Source organism: Paralichthys olivaceus, chromosome 22 (genome assembly GCF_024713975.1).
Source record: "Paralichthys olivaceus isolate ysfri-2021 chromosome 22, ASM2471397v2, whole genome shotgun sequence".
In the NCBI taxonomy this organism is placed as follows: domain Eukaryota; kingdom Metazoa; phylum Chordata; class Actinopteri; order Pleuronectiformes; family Paralichthyidae; genus Paralichthys; species Paralichthys olivaceus.
In genome coordinates, this window is record NC_091114.1 from 11709139 (window position 1) to 11726173 (window position 17035).

General features: G+C 42.9%; 1 protein-coding gene across 1 annotated transcript in view; it reads left to right on the forward strand.

The window, feature by feature from the left end:
* The window catches only part of LOC109634880 (insulin receptor substrate 1-B), a 45320-nt gene extending 30941 nt beyond the window's left edge, over positions 1–14379 (forward strand). Inside the window, exon 4 of the mRNA XM_020095677.2 lies at positions 11895–14379. Coding sequence (XP_019951236.2) covers positions 11895–11902 — 8 coding nt within the window. The 3' untranslated portion in view covers positions 11903–14379. The remainder of the gene's footprint in view (positions 1–11894) is intronic.
* Positions 14380–17035: the final 2656 nt, after the last annotated feature.

The following is a 17035-nucleotide window of genomic DNA, read 5'->3' on the forward strand; positions in this document are numbered from 1 at the left end:
AAAACTTGACATTGACATCATCACATACAGCTCCAACAGGGCTGAAAACATTACCTTCTTGGCGGAGATAATTAATGATGGGTCTCAGGGATCCAACCACACGTACCGGTCCGATGAGGTGGACGCGCACACTTTCGGGTACCGCTGCAAACATCCGGCAGCAGCGAGGGGCAGAGAAAGCTGCTGTGGTGGCAGCAGGGATTAACACAGAACTCTGATCAGCTGATAACTAAAACATGCTCCAGCAGCGCAGGTGAAGCTGTGGTGACGCTCACTGCCGAGGATGAGCTGTTATAGAGATAGACGGGCAGATGTCAGGTAAACTGTATTTTTAACGCACATCTATTCTTTTACATTTAATAACCATGAATGCCAAATTTCAATACCAATTTCAGTTTGTGGGAAAAGTCTTTTCACGTGCCAGATGTTAATGATGGGAAACACACACATCTGGCACAACCACCTCCTTCCTCTTCCCAGAATTGAAATGTTTGTAGGTGTGATCTCCTGCACATATGCTCATACTCCTCCACACATTTTGTTGTTTTGTGTCGTGCATTTGTAGACTCTACGGCTGCCTACGAGGTGTTCATAGTGCACGTCTCAAAATCTTTGCATCTTTTCACTGCAGCACATAAACTCAATGTTCTGCTTCTGTTTCCCAGACACAGACCTTCTCTGCTAATAACACAATGTTCTCCTGGGCTGCAGGCGACGCAGCTCCTAACCAGAGCATTAAAAGCCTCGCAATCAGCAGCCGCCAGGAAATGAAATGTGCTCAGCTCCCCTGTTTCCTCATTAGTCTGACCTGGTCAAGAACAAACAAGTAGAAATTGCATGTGGAAGAGATGGAAGGTCAGGAGGTTGTTAGGAAAGTGGATGAGCGAGGGATGATTGAGAGGCGGCGCACGCTCTCTCCGTATGTGCGCTCCCTGTTTGCTGCTTATGTCCGTGCTGAATTTAATTTATCATTGTATTCATGAGCAGTCGTCGTCCAGAGGAGCTAAAAGAAACGTGACATGAGTGTTTTATTTATTTATTTATTTATTTTTGCACGTGCACAAGCGGTTGTGGCAGAGGGCAGCATGTGTGTCAACGCGAGGCTGTGATGTCGTGTTTCTCTCCTGTGCGAGCTGACAATGGGGGAGGTGAGGGCTTTTTTCGGAGTCCGGCAGAATCTGAATATGAATCATCACCTCCTGACCTAAACAACACACACACACACACAGGGCTAGTGATCGGCCGTGCGTCATCACGCTGCTCACTTACATGACGCAGGGACTTTGTGTCTGCAGGGATGTCTCTTATGCACGTGTAAGAAGAAAAGAGTGGTCACAGCAAAAATACCCAATTGCTCCTAGAGTCTCTGACTGACGTTGTTCGCCTGCTGTGTGTGATGTGCGTACCTGAACCTGTATCTTTGTTAGGACCCCGCTCCTCTCAAAGTGCTGTTTAAGGGGTGAGACCTGAGGGTCCATCCATCAGTGCATCATTTATACCAGGGGGGCCCATCCCAGCTGACTTAGGGCGAAAGGCTGGACACGTCCCCTGGGCAGGTCGCCAGTGTATCACAGAGGCACACAACCTTATTGCTCTGATGTAACCACTGTTCCACCTGTCACCCTGGTGTTTGGATTCAGGTTAGAATTCATTGTAGGTCAGGATAAGGGGTTGAACACAAATGAGCCTTAAGGGGCTGGAAAAGACATAATGTCGAGTGTCCTCACAAAGATAGAAGTACGTGCGTGTGTGTGGCAATATGCTTGTGCAACCTGCAACTACTGTCGCCTCACAGCCTACCTCATCTCTACACACACACACACACACACACACACACACACACACACACACACACACATTTCCCAACAGCTTGCAGTTCGTTGACACACACATCACACACGACCAGTGTGTCCTGTAACCGAGCCGTCTGACACTTGCATGTCACCATTTATATCTCTTTAACTGCTGCGCTCTTTTTACAAGTCGTTTCAATTCAGACTCAAATAAATCTGAGGACTCCTGTCGTCATGTGGTTAAAGCACCAGACCAGTGGTTATACATGTTTTTGTCTATTTAACACGAGTCCCATTTACTTCACAACATTACTAACCGCAGTGCAAACCACGCAGCTGTGTTTTCAGCTTCTGGATTTTCTTTGATTTCCATTTGCTTCCGTACGAGAGGAAAATCTACGAGCAGACATTTGACTGGTGTTTGTCCAAGTCACATGATGTTCGACCTCCAGGTCGATCAGAACAATCTGCACTGCATTCGAAAACAATGCAGACTGGACGTTGACTGTGATGGATCACACGACAGCGCGCTGATTGAATTTTGTATTGAATGGAAATGAACGTAAACCAATAGCTACTTGAAACAATAGGACAGGGACTGATATCTAATAATGACATCGGTCAATATATGTTTTTAAAGATGTTTTGACAAAGAAATGTAACTGCGGCCTGATATTTTACAGTTGAACCATAAAATATACTATAAATGAATTTGAATAAAAAGAAAACACAAATGCAACCAAATATATATATAACACTAGTTTCGTTTGCAAAATTAATTAAATACTAAAATTAATTAAAATGAAATCTTAAGATGTGAAAATCCTTGAACATCAGAGGACAGCTTCGTGTTGTTATGGCTGCTCGCTGCCACCTTGCTGGTTTGGAAATTTCCACCCACATAGTTGTTGTTTATCAACGCAATGGCATTCAACTTGTGTTGAATGTGGTGTCACCTCCACAGGCGGTTTGACCGATCAGATCACAATCAGGCCTCAGTGCGTCTCTGGTGATTTCACTCTTATGTGGTCGAGCACTTTCCAGACCTGGAGACTCCAGTGTAAATGGGGCAACTGTGTTCATCCCCACAAACGACATCACATCTAGTCAGTGTTGATATAAGGATAATGATTTGTGTAGCTTTAAAAGTGGAAGTTCAAACCACATCGTTATTATTTAATTTCACATCCAATCTGCTGGAGCAGAGCTCAAGCCGCCGGTTCAGAAACTCCTCTATTAACAAGTGCACAGCGAACTTCAAGTAAATGCGCTAAACGCTGCAGACAGAGGAGGGAGGGATGGAGCAGAGCGGGGACGCTGAGAACGAGGAAGAAAAAAGAAGAAGAGATTCTTTTACTAATTTCTTTTCCTCCTGTGGAGACGAGGAAAGGGCGAGAGAAGCGTTGCTAGCGGAGACTCCAGAAGGTTCATAAATAAATATTTGCGGTGCACGTTGGCCAAGTCTGGCCGTCTACCACACACAAACACACATACACATTGCGTGATTGTCATTGGCAGGAATACTGTTTGTGTGTGTGTGGTGTGTAGTGTGGTGTTTCCATTAATAGTTACACAATTCATTATCAACATGGAGCAACATCTGGCATGTGGACACACACACACACACACACACACACACACACACACACACACACACACTCAGCAGGACACAGATAGGCATCAGTTTCCAAACACAATTCAGATTCTGCACCGTCAGCCCCCGTCATCACTTTAATGATTCAGCAGTGAAACAGCTCTGGTTTAGTAGTTCAGTGAGGACCACAGTTATACTGATGCCAGCAGGAAAATAAAGATTTGAAATAGTCTTGTGGAATATCTTCTTTAAATCAGTATCAAAAAAATACTGAATTCCAATATTTCCATTATTATTATTATCATTATTATTATTATTATTACATGTTGGGGGTTTCTAAAGGGAAAACCAATGCATCACATTTCAAACCCAGAAAAAGACTTTCATTTATGTTTTCTCTCATTCACAGGCTTTAATTTTTCAAAGGACCCAAGGGTTCCTTGAGTTGAGTTTAAGGTTTATTTAAATTTCTCTGATCTGACTCTGGGGCAGAGTGAAGAGAGATAAATGTCTCGAGAGCGAATCCGTCACTCGGCTTTCTTTCTTAAAAGGTGGTGCAAGAGCGTCTTGTGTTTCCTTCCACTCCGTCAGAGAGCCGGAGCAAGCTGGCCCCTAGGCATCCTGGGAAAAGCTTTACTAAGAAGTAAGGACCCCCACCTGCTCATGCCATCACTCCATATATCATGTTTGTATGTGGGCAGATACTGGTGGAACTGGCGGAGCGACATGACAGAGGCCGTACTGCAAACAGTGAAAATGAGTGTGAGGGAGAGATGGAGAGTGAACAAGATAACATTCCTCCAAACCTGTTTGTCCCCCTCTGGCTTTAACTTTGTGTGTCCCGTCCAGGGACAGGATGTCCCATGTCGGATTTCAGCACAGAAGCCAGTTTCTGTTACACAAGGACAACCACGTTTTATAATGCTATATTTAAAACCACTAAAGGCAGATTCTGCTCAAACAGGGTTCAAGCCTTTTTAATAAGCTTATAACAAAATACAAACATATTTTCTTTACTCTTGAAGCACATATTTGAGTTTTGGACATACAGTTAAATCATTTACCCACAAAACATTTGTTTTGTTGTTTTATTGGCACTTTAAAGCCAATCGTCCTCTCTGATCAGATAAAGACAGTTCCAGGCACTGACTCAGTAAATTCCATGAAATTTAATTGCAGTTTTATTTTACCTGACACAGTTTCTATTTTTAGAAACTGTCTCCGGACAGACGTACAAGGATATAAGAAGTAGGGCTGCAGCTATCCCGTTCATTCGCAGCATTTTCATTTTTCAGAAATACTGACAAGTTCAAATGTCTTGTTTTGCTCTAACCCCAACGCTTTAAAACAGAGAACAGCAGCAAGTTTCTCACACATCAATCATTCACAGATGACTGATGATCACCTCATCGATTAATCGTCTCAGACATAAACTGTAAAAAGACTCAACTTCCTCCAACTATCGCGATGTTTCACCCCCGTCTTATAGCAATAAAGTCATTAAAAACTTACTGGAATAATGAGAACTTGAACAAACACCTGTCTCATAACAACTATCTAAAATAACAGACACCATCTTTAGGAGAAATGTGACGTGTACTTTTTAGTTTGGTCCATGTCCCATCCACTAACATGGAGGAGGCCGTGGTTCTGACCTATCATTGCAGCCAATTGAGAAACTTTAACTGTCGTCCATCTTTATATTGAACACTCAACCCAAACATGATCCCTGCGGGAAAAACAGAATGTCTGTCGGGTCTCGGTCAAGCTCGGACAGAAATTCGCAACCTGAGCTGCACTCCACTTAGTTTATATCATACCTGTGGACAGCACAGATCCCACTCTCAGGGGCCGATTTAGCTTGCGGTTAACTCTGAAGCAGCGCTACCGGCTTCTTTAAATACTTTTCAAAATTAAATGGAGCCTTTTGTCATTAACAGCTTGCTGACAGGCAAATATGTCAAAGGCCGACATGGCTGCCAGGATAATAAATGCAAACTCTAAGTTCAGATGTTGTGCAAGGACAATCTAAATAAGCTGCACGTGGGGCACCACCTCTCCCGCCCCCTTTTTCCCCTCACTCAGCACTGCTGCTCTGTCTCTTCCTGTCCCCACGCATTCCTGCTCGTCTGTGTGCCGTAACACACCCACTCACTCCCTCTCTCCCGCTGTCGCTTGTGCATAATGAAAACTCGCCTCGGGCCTCCTGAGTTTCTATTTTTTTTTGTTACTTGAATCATTGTATAATCACGTCAAGAAAATGTGACAGTTTACAGACTGAAATTAGAACATTTAATGTAAGATAAATGGTTTAATATGTCTCGTGAAGATTGATTTGAGTTTCTCACATTTGATGGCTCCTCATCGTAGTCGTTTACATATTCATCACACACACACATGCACACACACCTGGATACCTTGTAACGTGGCTGTTGTAGCCGTTGTGGGCATGATTGTCATTAGCAGGAATAGTGTGTGTGTGTGTGTGTGTGTGTGTGTGTGTGTGTGTGTGTGTGTTTGAGTGTTTGAGAAAGAGAAGAGTGAAAGTGCAATAAGCACACACAGCACTCGTCTTTCAGCACACACACACACCCTGCTCTATGGAAATTTACAGCTGAACATAAAGGGAAAATGTGCTGCGTTGACCGTTCTCGTAATGTGCGCGGTGTTTTTAAAACAATAAAAAGCTTCCAGTGAGATAATTGATTGCTCGCATTTATGGGTTGTGTGGTTAGCACCTTCATTTTACATAAAAGACAACATTATCATAAACTGCACCTACCAGGAATCACCTGTCAGTCAAGAGTGGCGGATGGTACTGCAGCCGATTGTAACGTGTGAAGAGAGATTCTCCCACATACACACACACACACACATCCGAACACGTGTCGGCTCTTCTTGTATTTATTCCAAACAAAGTGCTGCTGGTGTTTCTACAGACTTAAAAAGAGTTTCCTGTGTCCCAGAGGACTTTTCCCGGGAAAGACGCGTCCGCTCCAGGCCTGTGTTGGGCAGCGCGTTACATTGGCCCTCAGGGTCAAAACACAACTTCAGAAGAAGTTTGTTTTGACCCTCAGTGGAGGGCCTCAAAAATGTTTTCTTGGAGTGAGGTGACGGGAGGGTCAACATGTGCACAGATTTTGTGAAGTAGTCTGTTATTAAACTTTTTACTAAACTTCTTTTTACAGACCACATAGACAGACATCCTCAGAAAATGTAAATAAAGTGGTGAGGGCTGGGCGAATCGGCCAAAAATTATATCAAGATAAAATATACAAATCAGTCGATATCAATAATCAATAATTATTTATTTTCAGTTTACAAACAGATTTTTGCTCCTGAGTGAAAGTTGCAGTTTGTGGTTTTATCGTCAGTTTTCACATTGAACAGGAGAAATTATTTATAAGTGCTCTTCAAGTAAAAATAAATAACAAAACAGAGAGCTTTCATTAAAAAGTACATCTTCAAAAGTATTTATTATAAAAAAAATAAAAGTGTAAATTAAGTTTCCCTTTATCTTCCTTGAATTAATTCATTTTCACTCAACACTTCTCAAATCACAGATTGGATTGGCAGAGTGGCATCACATGCAAATGATTTGCAGCTCATTCATTTGGTCGGTGAGTTTCTTGGGCTGCTAAACCAGGATATAAATGTTGCACCGGTTAAAATACAAACTTTGTTACATTTTTTAATAATTCAATGATTTATTAGTTCTCGGTCCCCGTCTAGACACCCCCTCCTATCTGGACTCTGATTGCCTATTAGTGAACTCTGCTCCAGACCATTCAAACCACACAGCTCAATGTGAGAAAGCCCTGTGTGAATTGAACTCTTCACCAAGGTCGAACTTAATGCACTCTGTAAACAGAAATTATTCACATTATCACAGTGAAACAGGTCTGAACCACTGACCCCAGATCTGTAATCACTTCATCTCTCCCAGCTGAGTTCTATATTGGGTCGTTCATAAGTAACGTTTTCTTGATACTTTCCCACATTTTATTTTCCTGCAGCTGTTTCCTTACCTGTTATATCACCGTTGTTTACGCAGAACCCAGTGAAACACTGTGGATGCATTTTAGGAAAAACTGTTATGTGGATAATTGTGCCCCATTATCCCTATTTAAAACAATTATTGCATCCTGACCCTTAAAATGAGGCTTTTTGGAGCAACTACAAACACTTAAGCCCTTTAGACGTGTTTACACAATATGCAGAACCAGCTTGTTTCAGTCGTACTCCGGCCCTTTCTCCATTTGGCCCTGAACTGAGCTTGACTTGACGTTGCTGACCAGTGGAGGAGCACAGCACAACTGAAACCATGTGCTTGAGAATTAAAGTGGAAATAGTGGAAATTTAACACTGAAATATTTCTGTTTGGAAACAAAGAAGTGGATTGTGCTGCAGGGGAGCGTTCAGAAGTTTTGCTTCACAGTGAAACTGGGTCAAGATATGAATTCATTGTAATGGTCGTGAAACCGAGCTGACTACAGCCCCCCCCCCCCCCCCGAAGAAGACATTTTCATAGTCTTTAACATCACCTTTGAAACCCACAGGAGGCAAACGTGCAATACACAAAATATCATGTGCATATGGGCTGGACTCACAACTAACAAATCAGAACTGTGAAATTGGATTCATACATTGCGGTCAGCCTGCGAACTTTATATCTTCATAACCGACAGACTTTCTGGCGTCATTGGAAGAAATTAAACGAGGTGACACAGGAGCTATCCCGCTGCTCCGATCTGCCAGAGCTCATTCCTCGTATTTGCAGCTGTCCTGACGCTGGATCCCGGCTCATGTTGCGGCATTGCACCTCTTGCCCGCATGCCCTCCTTGCATGATTGATGATTTAATGGAATCAAGTATAATAACAGTGCTGGAAGATTGCGAAAAAGCTCAAGCAGCTGGCACGAAAAATCGCTGCCATTGTGGAAAAACACTTTGAGTGGGAATGCAGGGGGATTTTTCACATCCTTGTATTAATACAATTCCCTAATGTTTTCCAGGAGAAAGTTCTTTGCTTTCCTCAGTGTGTGGGTCAAAGGTCAGGGTTGGCTACTCTTGGAGTTGGAAGGGATTTGTTTTCTTTGACAAAGACTTTTCTCAAAGCCGGGTACTAGTTCTGCACGTGCTGATAAATCTTTCAAAACCACAGGATTACGTTTTCTCTGCCCCAGGGCCGATGAGATGTCTGTAAAAAGATGACATGGTGTGATAAACTCATTGGGGATTTCCACTAAAGTTCACAGAACCTACTACAGGCTCATGCTTTTTGTCCCCATGTTGGCATCTCGTAGCATTCTCTCTGCCTTTTCCTCAGCTGCAGTTTTCACTTATTGTAGCAAGAAGATGAACTCAAACAGCTCTGAAGTGAATCTGATCCCGAGCACTCTCCTTTTAAAATAAAACATGATTTAATCCAAACCGACCGAATGACCAGTGACCTCACTGACTCACATCGTGTTGCATAGACCAGCTCTGTGTGTTGCGGGAGCTGGGGTGGCATGAAAATGATAGACTGACACACTGGATTTACAACCAGAGAAAAGGATGGCTTTCAACTTTAGGCAGTCCTCGATTGAGACATCACATAGACCCAGACTCTTAATTACACACACACACACACACACACACACACATACCCAGGCGGCTAGAGAACATTTATTGGCTAGACACGGAGTGCGGAGGCAGATAGCCTTGTCTAACCTCTTGATTTAAACAGTCTGGAAGAGGAAGGAGGAACACATACGCTCACACGCAATCGTTACCACGGTCATTATTAAATCGATTTGCCCAAAGATGGAGAAACGATGCAAAGGAAATGAATGAGATCAATAGACAAACCGCCATGGGTGGGTACAAAGCGATGGATGGGGCAACTTGGGGAAAATAAGAAGGCAGTAACTGATGAGTGCGGCCAGAAGAGGGAACATTTCCTTCGTAGTTGCGTGTAAGAGAGTGCATGTGAGTGTACATTAGGATGAGGCAGTTGTTAAGCATGTTTCAGCGTATAATTTTCCACGTCTGTGTTTAGGGAAAGGTCATCATTAAGTGAATGTCGACCGCATAATTATAGCATCGTCCTCCGCTGCCGCTTACTGTGTCCCGGTTTCATGAGAGCTTGCATGTGTGTGTTCATGGCAGTGCACCAGTGCGTGTCCTGCCTGTCTCCTCTGGTCCCCCTGGTTGGCTGGTTTGATTGTTTGTGTTGCTGTTTTCGAGCTGGCTGCCTGAATGAGGGAGCCGCTGCGCTTCACTCCGCTCCGTTCTGCTCAGCTTTAGGCCACCGTGGCTTTGGCCGGCTGGCGGGCACCGTCTGTGCTGGGGAGGGGTGGGGGGCACTAAATATAGCTCACTGCACCAGGAAGAACACAAACTAGAGAGAGAGAGGGAGGGATGTAAATGTAGAGTCGTCTTGTGCAATTAGAGAGTTGAGCGCTGCTGGGAAATTTTGGGTAAAGCGACGCGGGGAACTCTCTCTGAGCCTGCTCTCTTTTACTGGCTTTGTGGATCTGTTTTTCGGGCCGACGGCTGCCAGCGAGTCTTTAGTGTGAGTCATCACATTTGACAGAAAGCAACCCAGTTTAAAGAGCACTGACTAATCTTTATAGTGGTCATGATCCTGCTTTCATTGCAAAGCCTACAACCCACTGTTTAGCATTTTCCATTGACTCGTTAATAAAAGCGTTGTGACATACATGACCTCTAGAAATGTGATAGAGCTTCAATGCTGCATGGAGCAATCCTATTAAACAAGACGTTATTATGAACAGAAGCATAAGACTGTTTGTTTAAAGAGTCATCTACCACAACATTAAAACTGGTGACTGGTCTCCATGTTGTGACAGTTTGGCGTATATACAACATTCTTTCAGGTAGCGTCACACAAATAACAACTGTGAGCTATTTTCCAGAACTACCACTGACAGGGATTGTAAAAATCTTTTGGATCTTTTTACTTTTGTAGCATGGTTACCTCTGCTGCTCCGTGACGACCAGACCGACGATGACAGATGGGTCCATTAGTTGTCAATAAGTTTGAGTATTTACAAGCAGCTCAATTTTTTATTAAAACAGCATCTCCAAATAACTCTTGAACAGTAATTGACTGGTGTCTTTGTGTAAACTGAAGATAATATATAGATTATGGTCAAAGTAGAAATAAAATAACCTTGTTTCCTTGGAATTTAATTTCATGTGGGAATTGTGCAGGATGGGTGAAAACAGAACTTTTTGTTAAGAATTATTACTTAGCTGTGTGAAGGAAAAGGGAAAACAGGTTTTGAATTTTTAGAAGAATTATAAATAATCTAAAATCTTGTGTTTTGCCCAAAATCTGTTAAAAGGATGACTTTTGTTTCTCTTCTGTATCAACTTGAGCTGTTTGTGTTTGTTTATGTGGTTGTGTTTGTTTGTGGTGCTTGTATAATGTGTTTGACTGTGTGTGTGGTGGACCCCAGGAAGAATAGCTATGCTTATGCTGGTGCTAATGGGGATCCTCAGAAAGAAAGAAAGAGGCTGAGCTGGACAAGTCAGTGCGAAATAATGTGCTGTGCACAGCTCTGCAAAGAAATAGGAGAAAATAAATATGTGGTGAGTTGAATTTCAGAATTCTGACGCAGGCTATCATACTCAAATATGATACTCAAAATACAATACTCAAATGCCCATGATCAGACTGACTGTTTATGCTTTTGTTGAGAGACAGATAAGGGATAAACCCTCTCCTTTTACTGTTGTGCACAGATAGGAGGATGTTATGGAACATGTCATAGAAATTGTCAAACAAGTTAGAAAACATTGTCGAGACATTGTGAGGCTCCTGATATATCAGTATGCTGCAAATAATGTTGATTTGAATCACTAAGCGTATTTTTCCAACTGCACAGTGTCTGGTTCAGGTTCAACATATAAACAAACAGATGTCCGATGTGTGATTCTTTAGCTGTATCTGTTCTGAAGCGGATTTATCAAGTCTGCATTCCTGTTAATCATATCAACTGTGCAAACGAGGCCAGGGAACAGTCATTCTGTGTGTTGGTGAGACATGACATTGTCCTGATGATGCGTGCCTGTGTGCTCATATGTTCGATGTGACGTGAAGCGCTGAGGACCTGACATCTTTTCTGGATCTCCATTTTCCCTTGTGCTGGCACCTACACACACACATGCACACACACACTCTGCTTGACTCTGTGCCTGCAGCAATAGGTGTCCTCACTTTCTTCTTTCCTGCTGTTCTCTATATCACTTTCATGTCTGAGTCTTTTTCACGGCTGTTTGGCCGTATTGTATTTTCCTGTTGTTCACCATAAGGTCACTGTGTTCCCGGGCCGATAAGCAGACACGTATCTTACAATAGATATTATAATTACCCTGATAAGCAAGACGCGCTCTATATACATGTCATAATATTTCTTCTTCATATCACAGTTATTGTTTATTCTGCATCTAACCAAACTATTTTCCTTTTCTCTCTGTGTTTTTCTCTCCTCCAGAGTGCTGATGTTGGTGCGTCGTCCTTGGAGGGGAAACAATCTGGTACCACTCACTTCGAAGCCCCGCCTTTTCCTTTCCGTGAACTAGTTGCATTGAAAGAGCGACTGGATCGGACACGCCCCCGCTGAAGCACTTTGACAGACTGTTTTTTTTCCTTCGCTTTCATCTCGTTGGTTACGGAAACCAGCGGAGATGTGTGCCAAATGACATGAAAAGATACTTGCTGCTCTCATTCCTTGAGTGAAAGCCAATCAGAGAAGGGTACAAAAATGGAGAATGGTATTTTTTTATTTTGTTTCGATTTTTTTTTTTTAGATTTCCTCCAAGTGGAAAAAACCCTCCAATCATAGAGAGTACAAAGGTGGCTGATTATTATTTGTATGAGAAAGAAAATATATAAGAACTATTTACAGTTACTGCTAAAAAAGTGCCTCATTTTCAGACTGTAGCTGTTTTGCAAAGAACTTCAACTTAGCCTTGACTAAGTTCAACTTTGGGTTCTTTCTTTCTGCTTAATTTGATGTAATTTCAAAAAAATGCAGAGGAAGATATTGAGAAAAAATGGGTCGCACTCAATGCCGTGTTAATGTCATATGGGATCGATGGTACGTTGTCAATATAAATCTATCTGTTAAATTTGGGTTACCTTGAATGAAAGACTGACTGATGTGAAGCATCTATTTTTATGGATCATTGGTACTTCTGTTTAATTTGGAGCCAAGTTATAAATATTCAAGTTTCCCCGTTCATGACTAAACGGATGCTCAGAGAGCGCTTACCTCACATTCAGCCTATATGTTAAAGAAAGTTAAAATTAAATAGGTTCTTAGTTGGGTCCCGCCTCTCCCCTCTGCAAAATTTCATGGAAATCAGTTGAGTTCTTTTTGTGTAGTTGTGGTCACAAACCCGGATGAAAACGTGGCCCCTTCTATTCACGGCTTTTAAGCTGATGCTAATGACAACGAAATAAACGATGAATCTGTTGTGACGTGAACGCGGCATTTGCGCTAACATAAATGATACAATGGTACTAGCAATCTACAGGCCTACCTGTCTACTGTGAGAAATATTAGCATAGCAACTGTTAGCTTACTTGTGTCACTTTTATTCTGTCTGTCTCCCTTTTCTTTCACGTTTAACTTTTCGAACCAGAGCCATACACCGAAAGTATTAAACACACAGGCTTGAAACAGAAGGGCACTTCTGTCAGCGTATACAGAATCTTGCTCGCTAGCTGAAGGCAGCCAGATCAGATTAAGATATTACCACCATGCCAGGACATAAATTCACCGACCTGCTGACCACAGCTCAGGGTGAGACCCCTGCTATAGAGCCAAGCAATCCCATTAGTGCTATTAGCTCCATACACGTGTGTGTCACTTAATCCCCTTTGTCTCAGGATGCTAAATAACATAAGGTACGTACAGTGAGGATAGAGACCCTATCTATAGCCATGCTAATGCTAGCTTTGTAGCGGTCAGCACACTGCTTTTAGCACCAGAAAGGGGCTCAGTTGTTATTTCTACAAGGTCCGTTTATAGAAACTCCTAATTTGTTGTCCTCACTTATTTTATACGTTAAGGTACCAAACATTTAAGAAGAACGTTTTTACACTTTTAAAATGTTTTTTATCAGGTTGAATTTAAAGTACCAAGACCCTAAATCTTTTAAAGGTTCAGTTTGTAAGATTTTGGTTAAAGGGATCTATTGGCAGAAGTTGAATATGAAAGGATGCTAGTGTTTTTCACCTAAATTGTAAGAATTGTTGCCCCTTTATATTCAAGTACTTTATATTTACATCAGGAAGGGAAGGGGGAGGTGAGGGGAATTCAGCTGCAACATGCAACTCCACCACTAGATGTCACTAGATTCTACACACTGAACCTTTAATTTAAGACTTTCTATGTCCTCCCGCCTCCTCTGTCTTTTGCTTACAGGTCTAACTTTAATCTCCGCTATGCATCAGCACTTAAGTGCCTGTCTGTCCTGTTTGCCTGCCTGTCTCTCTGCCCCGCCTTAGCAGCTAGCACTAATAGGGCTATCCTATCAGATTATATCAAGTCTATTTTTGTGTCTATTTTTGTGTCTTTTGACTGTACAGTTCTAAAAAAAAAAAAAAGGTCTTGTTGGTGTTTGTTCAAATGTGACAGTGATCTATCAGATTACTCGACCGGCAGCCATGGCCCCGATCGGTGGAGGTTTGGACTGTTTCATTTTGTCGGTAATCGTTGCGGGGCCACCAGTGCCAAATCGCAACAACAAAAGACTAAGCTGTCCTCCTCTCCAACGGCACCTCAAGAAGCAACCTTCAGCTATCAAGTCTGGACGTATTGCTTTGTTTTGTTTTAACGATGTAACCTTTTTGTGTTTCCCCCCAATGTTTTTCTTTTGCAGTACAGGGGGGGGGGGGAGAGAACTGTGACATATCTCCCCTCGCAGTCTGCTTATGTGACTCCTGGAGATAAAGGTCATTGTGAATACTTGCATATGCTTTAACCTTGGATTTTCTTATGACTTTTACCAGAGCGTCAAAAAAAAAAAAAGAAATGCATGAAGAGAAAGACAAGGCCACCGAGAAAAAACGACAACAAAATGTCTAAATGTCTAAATACATCTACGTAGCTATTAAGTTTGTACTGTGTGTTTATCTGCTTTGGGAAGTTCATGAACTTTCTCACTCTGGTCACATAACTGTCGGCGTCCCGGAGCAAAACAATGCAGCTTAATTATGTGCAGATTGGAATCTGTGGTGGGACTTACCCCATAATAGTGGTTGGTAATGCAGAAGTGAAAAAAAACCCAGATGAAAAGTTCGCACATTCGCAAACAAACACGTGATGATAAGTTTAAATGTATTTTGGAAATGTTCTCATATTGAAACTGCAGTTTTCTGCCAAAACAGACACTCTTGAAGGTACTTATAGTGAACAAAACGCACAAGTAGGTGGTGCGTTCAGGTGCAGATGTTGCTTTCCTGCTGTTTAGAGCCTCCTTCCAGCTCTGAGAATCTCATGAACTTCTCAATAACCCACGTTTTTACTGTCGTAACTGCACAGTCTGGAAAGTGTTGGCCCCGTGGCTCCGTTGGCTCGATGGTCACAGCTACATATCATGAATAAAGCTCAGATGAACAGGGGGTTTAACAGTGGCTGCATGACTTCATTCATTGCATTGTGTAGAGATATTCATAAACGGTGCGGGAAAAGTGGTGCTGCTGTCCTAAAAAGATTTTGTATCCCTTCCTGGTGTTCCCCTGAGGGATGGTACTGAATGGGCATATTGTGAGATTTTTTGCCATTGATGTAGACAGTTTTACTTCTGTTGCTTGAGAGAAAAGAAAAATCAGACTAAAAGGAAAAAAAAAGGAGTCAAACAACAAACAAACTTGTGGTTTCTTTTGTTCCTGTGACTAGCTGCTGAGTTGGAGATGTCGCTTGGAAGTGAGACAGAAAAACAACGGCTGCTGATCTACAAGGGGAGGGAGAGGACGAGCGGAAAGAGGGGGGCTGCAATTTAGTGTGAACATCTGCGTTTAATGCCACATGCTCACCGTCTTTTACCCACTCGCTCGTGGAGGCCGCGACCACAGCGCAGATGTCGCACTTAAATGTGGAGAAAGAAAACAGCCTGATTGTTCTCCGTGAAGCTTTTTTTAGCCACTTTAGTCACATCCACCACTCCCATTGATAAGATCATTTGCACCGAGGTTGGCAGGCCGCCCTGCGGAGTTAATCACTAGTCTTACTGGTAATTTGACCAACTCTGTGTTTGCTGGGTGACACCGTCAGACCTCCTCCTCTGTCTTATTTGATACTACTCTCTCAGTCGACACTCACTTTAATTAAACAAGCTGATAAATCTGAGTCTCTCTCCTCTCCCGTCATTGTTAACACGTACAGGATCTTGTATCATCACTGTCACCCAGATGGCCAAGTAATTCAAACCCCAGGCGGGTGTGATTACACTCGGACTGGGGCACTGCAGGAATTAATAGACACGAGGACACACAAACAGATCGGTCTCTTGCACCTGCAAAGGCTCCCACTTCCCTTGCTGCGTATAAATAAGGTTACCGCGGACAATAAAAAGCCTGGTGGCACCTGTGTGAGGGCAGAAGAAGCTGTCACACCCTCATCTCAAAGGTTACTGAAACTGACACTGCAGCTGCTCTTCCTCTTCTTCCTTACAGCTCATGTTCCTGCTTTGGTCACCTTCATCTTGAAAGGGGAATGAGTCCCAGGAGGGTTTCATCCCAACCTCTGATTTTGTTTCTGCAGCATACCCCTTTTATTCCCATGATGCACTTTGCAAAAGCAAAGAATTTCCCTCGTGATGACCTTTTTAATCAATGGATGAAATAACTCTTGTGATGTGACCCTAGGCAAGTGGTTGCTTTCCACTCAGTATTTTCAGACATGAGCGCTGCAGAAAGTCGGCTCTGGGCTTTCTCTGGAGTTTGCAGTTCACAGGTGACCAACACAGAATCTCCACTGAGCTGTGTTCACAACAACACAGAAATCCCTGAAGGTGAGGGGTGGAGCACCAGGCTGAGGCAGGACATAACATTCTGCTGCGGATATCCTGTGTTTACAGCACATCAACACCAGCGTTGGCCCTTATCACCTATAGCTCTCTTTGTCGGTGTCTTCTACATGTGTGGCACCACTTATTCATCCTGAGATATTTGTTTTCTTTTTGTTTTGTGTTTGGCATCTGTTGCATGATATAAACGTCATCAGTCGCTTGTGAATAATCCCTCGGAGGATCTCCAGCTCTTTTCCCACTCGTTCTGACATTTTCCTTAGTTCTTACTCTGGGGGCTCTCAGGAGAAACTCCAGAGAAAGTGCTGAACTTCTCGCTGGTACATTCTCATATACAGCCCCTCCGCAGAATGTCCGGAAATCATCTGGAGTTCAGTGCATGACCCGAAGCAGCTTTTGATTGATATGAGAAATCATGTGATGTTAAATCTGACCCACATCCTTGTTCCTGTAAGGACGAGGAAAATGTAGGACGCTTTATCAGTAGTGCTCTTTAAATAATGAGAGAATGGACACGGCTGCCGACAGGTTGTCGTGGCGACAGGTAGCGCCAGTGCTGCTGCTGTGGTGGCAACATTTCCCGTCAGGACACGATAGG